Here is an 8,056-nt window from a genome sequence, read left to right on the forward strand (position 1 = left end):
TTTTTGACCTAAATCAATAGGGATAGAACGATTTATGTGTTTAACACAACACACAACAACCTAGCATGATTTACGTGAAAAATCTAAAGCACAATGGGCTGGGACGATTTACGTTCGAAAACATAAAGTTCAAGACCTTGGGATGATTTATGAAGACAAAGAGCCTATAAATAAACGAGTATGATGTATAACGAGCCATAGATGAATTAAAAGTTTTGGAAGAGATGGTTGAGAGTGTGTTTTTGCTAGTTCATCACTGAGAAAAAATTGATGAAAACACAAGTGAGGGTGTAGCATTCTCTAGTAAAAAGCATATTGGAGTGTTTGTAAATCCTTCAACAAGTTTATTGGATTTACAAAATAGTATATTACAGAAGTTAGAAAAGTGTGGCAAAAAACATGTAAAGTAATTATTTTTTCGGATTCCTATCTCACTCAGGCAAGGTTATGTTAAGTTTAGAAAGTATGAGATGCTAGGCGATGACGACATGCGAGTTATATTTCACAGTCAATCTAGATTTCTATATTTGGGGGATATGGACTTATTTGCGAGAATGGTTGATGTAAAGGGTAGTTCGAGTGGATCTGCACCGGCGTGATAGAAGGAGGTTCTAGCACCATTCCAACTGATCATGAGGTTACGGCTCATGTTTCGTCTCCATCATTTGCAGCATATTTGCCCATTCAGGCAGATAATGCAGACGGCTTGGGTGATATGCGTATCTTCAGGGAGCTTGCAGTTGGAATGAGAGCATCACCTATATTGGATGGTGCACCAGCATTTATGGAGGTCAGAGATAGGGATCCACTTGCTGAGGCTATAGGCAATGATAGGTCAGATTCGGAACCACCTATTATTGGTGATGATACCGACGATGAGGAAGACACAACATGATTTGGGAGATCACAAGCTTAGTCAAGCTCTCAGACACAACAGTACCCTCCACACTTCTCTAATTTGGATATTGAGGCAATGAATCAATTGGCATTTTCAGATCAACAGCGGCCTAATATTCATGAAGACGGGCTTGGTATGCTTGGCACAGACGAGTTTCAAATCTACCAGTAGTTCCAAAGCAAAGAGGAAGTTGTATTGACAGTGAAGAGTTATAATATTCGTTGGGGACTGTTTGAGTCTGATTAATTGAAGTATCACGGAAAGTGTGTACAGTTTGGGAATGGATGTAATTGGCTAATACATGTGACTATGCAGCAGAGGAAAGGCTACTGGAAAGTCCGAAAGTACAACGGGCCACACATATGTCTTGCAACTGAGATATCAACTGATCACAGGTAGATCGATTATCATGTCATATATATGTGCGTCAATTCTATCGCTGGTCATGGTGGATAGGGATATTCAAAAACGATCCGGATCGAACAAAACTGACTAAAACCGAAAATCGAATAAACCAAAAACCAAAAAAATAAAAAAATCACGTTTTGCTATTTTTTCTGCAGTTCGGTTAGGTTTTCGGTTTTGACACTGAAAACCCTAACCGAACCGAATAGAACTAGTCCACCTAAAAAACCCTAACAAAACCAACCCCCCAAAGGCCCAAACCCCATATAACCTAAACCTAGCACTAGCAGCGCCACTCTCAGTCTCTCACAGTCTCTCTTTAATGAAGGAACATCAAGTGCCTGCCCTAGCCGTCGAACCCTTTCCTCCCTGCGGCCAGCACCGTCTTCCTCCACCATCCACATCACTGTTGCCGACTCGTCGGACAACACCTTGCGGACAGCACCCAGCCACCCACAGGCCACAGCAACGTCTTCCTCCATCGTTCACAGTACCATCGCCGACTCGCCGGATAGTACTTCGCGGAAGCACCTCGCCTCCATGTCAGGTTGGTTCTATTTCTGATTGTTGTTGATTATTGTTCTTTTATTTCTTCACTGATAGCTTCTGCCATTTTTTGAAATTGTTAGTGATGATTTAGCGTTTGATTTTTGTTTTGTTTATTTTTTTGCTCTGTTTATTTTTTGTTATGTTTATTAGGTTTTTTTTTTAATTATTTGATTTTTCGTTATGATTTTTTTTATTATTTATGCTATTTTTTATATTTGGTTCTTTTCTGAATTCTTTTTCTTTTATTTGGTTATGTTTTAATTTGTTGCTGTGAATTGAATGTGTTTGTTTTTAGTATAATTATGGTTGAGGTGATTTGTAAGAGGAAGAACAAAGATTTTTTGCAAATGTCTTTGAACGAGGATATTAGAATTTTGATGCCATGGTACTATAGGTGATTATATAGAATAGACTGTATGCAATATACTCTAATTATATATATATATATATATATATATATATATATATATATATATATATATATATGTATAGAAGTTATATCCTTAAATTTTGTTATATTATTAATGATTTTATTGTTGTTATTGATGCTGATGCTAATTGCTCACATTTTTGTGCCAGCTTAATAGAGGTCAATGCTCACAATACCACCTTATTTAGTTGAGGCAAAAGCAAAAGCAATATTATCATCATCTTGTGCAATATGGTAATGGATTCATATGGGTTGGAGAACATATTGAAGCCATAGATGACATGGTAGAAGTTCAAGTGAGCCATTCCAATAAAAATTCAGTAAGTCTTGAAGAACAAGAAAAAAATTATACATTATTGGAGACATGAAAAGACGTATGCAGGGCTACTAATGCTATTAGAGTATTAGAGCATTTTGTTAATTATTGTATTGTATGATTTTAGTTTATGACTTTATCAAATTGAACTTATTATTTTGTTAATTATATGTTGATATGTGGTATTTTGTTCCATAATATTGGTTGAAAATAGCTTAAGACAATATTTGAGTACACTATATGTGATTAGAACGTGTTCCTTTTTTTATTAACGTAAAAATCGAAAAATCGAACCAAACCGATCTAGTTTTAATTGGTTTGGTTTGGATTGATTGGTCTTTAAAAAATCGAATTAAACTGCAAACCGAACACTCCTAATGACGGATGCATCAATCTCCGTGAAAGTATTGTAGAATATGATCTCATCGAAATTTGGTTTCATGCGCAGTTACAAGAAGGTGTGGATGACTAAGCAGAAGGCGATTGCACAAATATATGGTGATTGAGAGGAGTCTTACAACCTGATTCCGAGGAGGATCATCGGGGTTCAGATATATATATGCCTGGCACTATAACTGTGTTGCGTACTTCACCTGTTAGGGTTGGTACTACAGTTGATGGAATGGGGGTGTTTTTTCATTCATTGTTTTGGACGTTTCCTCCATGTGTTGAGGCCTTCAAGTATTGCAAGCCATTGATATCTGTCGATGGTACTCATTTGTATGACAAGTATGAGGTACTTTACTAATGGTGATTGCACAAGATGGAAACTCAAACATTCTCCTAGTTGCATTCAGGTTAGTCGAGGGTGAGAACATAGATTAGTGGGAGTTTTTCCTGAGTCAACTTCGTCAGCACGTGACTTCGCACCCCGACATTCTAATTATCTCTGTCCGCCACAACACAATCAAGGCTGCGTTGGTTGCCGAAGACACTGAGTGGATCCCACCGACCGCATATCGTGCATACTGTGCAAGACACAGCTGTTAATTTCGCGCTAAACTTCAAACCTAAGGATGCACAAAAGATTCTTGTGAATGCAGCATACATAAAGTCTGAACAGGAGCATCAATATTACATGAATATCTTGAAGCAAGAAGACCCGACAATGGTTGATTGGCGTAAGCAGATTGGATTAGAGTTGTGGACCCAACACCGGGATGGCGGCCGCCGATACGGTCATATGACAACCAACATTTCTGAGTGTATTAATACCATCCTAAGGGGTACACGTAACCTACCTGTGAGTTCACTTGTCAAGTCAACATATGGGCGTTTGGCTGAGCTCTTTGTTAGGAAAGGAAAGAAAGCAGAGTCGCAGCTCGGGGCTAGGCAAAAATTTTGCCAGACACTTATGAGGGCGATTGAGAAGAATCTACAGGCCTCCAAAAACATGCAGATTGAACTATATGACAGAGAAAACTCAAAATTTGTTGTGGATGAGATTGTACCGACAAGGGGAAGAATTGCTTTCAGTGCATGTAGGGTTTCGCTATCGTTGCGCACATGTGACTGTGGATATTTTTAAGCCCTTCAAGCCCTCCATTATCCACGTCGTCATGTGTTTGCAGATTGTTCGTATTACAGACTGGATTGGAGGACTTGTGTTGATGACATGTATCACCTGAGCATCGTGTTCAATGTTTATAAGATGGGTTTTTCGCCACCAATTCACGATGATCCCGGCATGATGTAAGCAATAGTCAGTCGTCCTCGGACTACAAGGATAAGAAATAGTATAGATGAGACTGATCATGATTGCCCAAAAAGATATGGTATGTGTAGGCTTCTGGGTCATACTAGGAGACAATGTTCCCATCGCCCATGTGCTTCTGGTTCTCATGAAGGGAGCAACGTGTAGCTGTTTGTGACTTTCCTATTAGGTTATCTTATCTGCAAGTCATCTTTTGCCATTAGGATTTCATGTTCGCTTTATGTTAGCTTTATCTTATATTTCAAGTGATGCACTACTTGTGTTTTTTTAGTAACAATGTCCTAGACAATATGGTGTATGTCATCTGTGTTAGTGAATTCATGTAAATCATGTTTATGGTATAGTTATTTTTCTTGATGAACTAAATTTAACATCCAACTTGACGTTAACTCAGATAATACAACAACATAACAAGGAAACACTACATTACTATGCAAAGAGTTCAAAATATAAAAGCTACAGACACAGTGTACCATGATAGCAAAAAGATACAATAACATAGAAATAACAATAAAATAACATTGAAATACCCAAACCCACTAGCTAACACATATGTGACCCAGTACCACACTTCGCTAGCTTAATGACACGCTTCTTCCTCTGGGTGACTAGTACATATGGATTTGGTGGCTGAACCATAGGTGCTAAAACCTGCTCTGACTGATCAGTAGATGGTCTCTATGTATGTCTACCAAAGGCAGATGTCGGAGTACCACCCATAGCAAATAGACCCCGTGATAACCAGTCGACGCTTCATTCAGATACACGTTAAGGTCCACTGCACCTCCCCTTAAACTGTGGCCTATAATCACCACCTATGCTGGAAAATTTCCCAATCTCAGCAAAAAAATCACTACCAGCACCAAACAACTACTCCATCTGGTTCGGGCTGCCGAAGTCCAAGAATAGCATGGAAGCCTCAACCACTCCACCACCACCCTACCCTCCAAAGCCCCCAACTCCTCCACCTCTAGAGCCACTAGCTTCTGTAGCCCCTCCCCACCTAGAGTCACCCCTCCCGCTCCCTAACCAGAGCCACCTGCACCACCTCCCTAACCGGAGCCTCTAGCACCACTCCCCCGCCCAGAGCCACTCGCACCCCCTCCTCTACCAGAGCCACCCGCACTAAATCCCCGACCGGAGCCTCCAGCACCACTCCCCTACCCAGAGCCACCCATACCACCTCCCCAACTGAAGACATCACCACTCCAACCCCAACCAGACCCACCTCCATCGTGTCCCTAACCTGCCCGATGACTCTGACTTCCCCCATTGTCATCATCATCAATGTCCCCTGCCTCATCCAAACCCTATGCATCATCGACCCCCCGTGCCATAGGTTGGCTGTATCGAGTTCCAACATGCTCACGAGTAGTCTTACGACAATTGCCTGGAAAGTTTGGTCCCTGTTGTCTAGCCAGCATAGCAATATGACCCCGAGCAAGAGCATCTACAAGAATCCCAGCCTGGCGAGGGTCAAATAGGTCCTAATCATGTGAAAAGAATCTACAAGCTACCCTATACCACCAATCAAGATACTCCACCGAAGGTCGAAGATCTGGTACCAACTGAAATGCGAGCACACTCTGATGTCTCTGGTCCTAAAACTCATGCCATGTGGCAAATACCTTAGGGAACCATCGGGTCGGTCCTCGACTATCCTTCAACAACAGGAAGTCAGGCTGCATTTGTTTTTTAAAACAAGACAAGACAAGACACAAAGGATAGAGACATAAAATTTAGTGTTTTTGTATTCTATTTGATGATAAATAAGAATAAATTATGAAACTTCAATTTATTCTCATTTTTTTCATTCAAAAAATTTGAGAAAAAAATATAATAAGAAATATAATTATGAAAAATTAACAAAAATAATGAAAGAAAAAATAAAATATAAGTTGTGTCATTTGTTAGTGTCTTTGTGTCCTTTCTATAAGAATAGACAGAAAATACATTAATTCAGTGTCTCTGGACACAATGTCTCTATCTATGTCTCATTTGTCAAACACAATTTTGTGTCTTAGTGTCTCGTCTCTGTAAACAAACGTAACCTCAATGTTAATGGCTGGATCGGGGATGTGCTGAACTCCCCCAAGCTGATATAGAACTCTGTTAACTTGATGCCACTCAATTGATACAAAGTAAATCAACGCAGTAGTCGACTTCCACAATAGCGTGTGCTCAGGTCTATGGATATCAGGATGGACTACTTGGATAACCTTAGGAGCGCTGTACGACATCCAACAAAACTGCAACATGTCAATTAGTCAGATTTAAGTATTATGGCATAACCCTAAACAGCAAACCAGTATAATTGAAAGCAAGTAATGGAAGCTTATACTTACATCATCTACACTCAACCTTAGTCTATGTCGAGTAGCGATGACCCGAGGACCCTTTTTGTCTGATGATGGCAGGTACCTACCCTACCTAGAAGATTTATAGTGATAAGCATTAAACTTAAGAAAAAAGTATATCAACTAGTGCACTATAAACCACTTCATGAAACGCACTCACCTCGATGCAAGCGGCCAAAAAATGGTGTCAAACTCTCTGTGCTTGAATGTGGGGAACCTTCAAAACATCCAAGATTGCAGCAATGCTAGTGGTCCAAGTAGGTTATTAACATTTCGGTTAGCAACTCTGCAGAGACACCTGTATAACTAGGACAATGTGGCTGAACCCCAAATATACTTGCCGAGTCCGTCAAAGTCCGTAACATAAGGGAGCCACCGTAACTGAACTCTGGCACCAGACTTGTCCGCGAAAAGCATTGTGAACAACAACATTATGATGTAACCATAAATGTGTACCGTGACCTCTGATGCATCAGCTGGCACGACTCTGAACTTGTTCTGAAACCAGGCAAACGACACAGAGAACTCATCAATATAATCGTCAGGTGGAAGTTCACCAAACAACTCTTCAAACCACACCCATGTAGGCTTCCCCCTCCATCAACTGCTCAAAGTAGTTGAGACATCCACTAACTTGAAATCCATGAACAGGGAGGCCAAACTGATATGCCACATCCTGTAAAGCTACCGTGCACTCTTCAAATGGCATGTGAAAGGTGTGGATCTCGGAACACCATTGCTCCACAAATTCACTAATCAGTGGCTCATCAAGCTTAAACCAATAATCATTTAGCCTTGCAATATATAGTAATCCGGCACTATCTAGGTACGTTATTATACTATCATGCATTATCATCTTCTGTTGCCTATGAATGCTCCTTACACATTGAGTTGGTTGATAAAACAAGAATATACAGTCGCAATTCAACAACGCATAATAACAACAAAACATATATTAATAGTGAAATCCACTCCTAAACCCCACAACAACTACAATATTCCTAAGAATTTTAAATCTAAAATATTAATAAATATCCAAATTACAAACTACATATATTATATTAAGATAATTACATTAAGATAACTCAATATATTACTGTCATCAACTATAAAAATTGTAATCAAGTTTGACCTCTATTGTGATAATAGTATGCCCGAGATCCAATCTATCATGATTGGCTCTTGTGCAAGTGGGAGATTGTTGGAAATAAGGAGTATGACCACAACCCAATCAATCATGTGTCAAATAATTTGTTATTTTTATTATATTAAAATGTTAATATAATAAGGTCCTTGATTAAATTTAGAGATTTATCATTGTGATAGTGATCATAATATTGAGAGATAAATCTTTTATAATTTAATCTAAATTATTCTTGGTCATAGG

General features: G+C 39.4%; 1 protein-coding gene across 1 annotated transcript; it reads right to left on the minus strand.

The window, feature by feature from the left end:
• Positions 1–5,622: 5,622 nt before the first annotated feature.
• LOC140176009 (serine/threonine-protein phosphatase 7 long form homolog) lies at positions 5,623–7,519 on the minus strand. Its single transcript, XM_072205851.1, has 7 exons — positions 7,244–7,519; positions 7,007–7,167; positions 6,830–6,886; positions 6,658–6,733; positions 6,364–6,561; positions 5,941–5,994; positions 5,623–5,799 (listed from the first exon to the last, which is right to left on the minus strand). The coding sequence occupies exons 1-7, from the start codon at positions 7,517–7,519 to the stop codon at positions 5,623–5,625; spliced, it is 999 nt and encodes a 332-aa protein (XP_072061952.1).
• Between the last annotated feature and the right edge of the window lie 537 nt (positions 7,520–8,056).

Source organism: Arachis hypogaea, chromosome 11 (genome assembly GCF_003086295.3).
Source record: "Arachis hypogaea cultivar Tifrunner chromosome 11, arahy.Tifrunner.gnm2.J5K5, whole genome shotgun sequence".
Classification (NCBI taxonomy): Eukaryota; Viridiplantae; Streptophyta; class Magnoliopsida; order Fabales; family Fabaceae; genus Arachis; species Arachis hypogaea.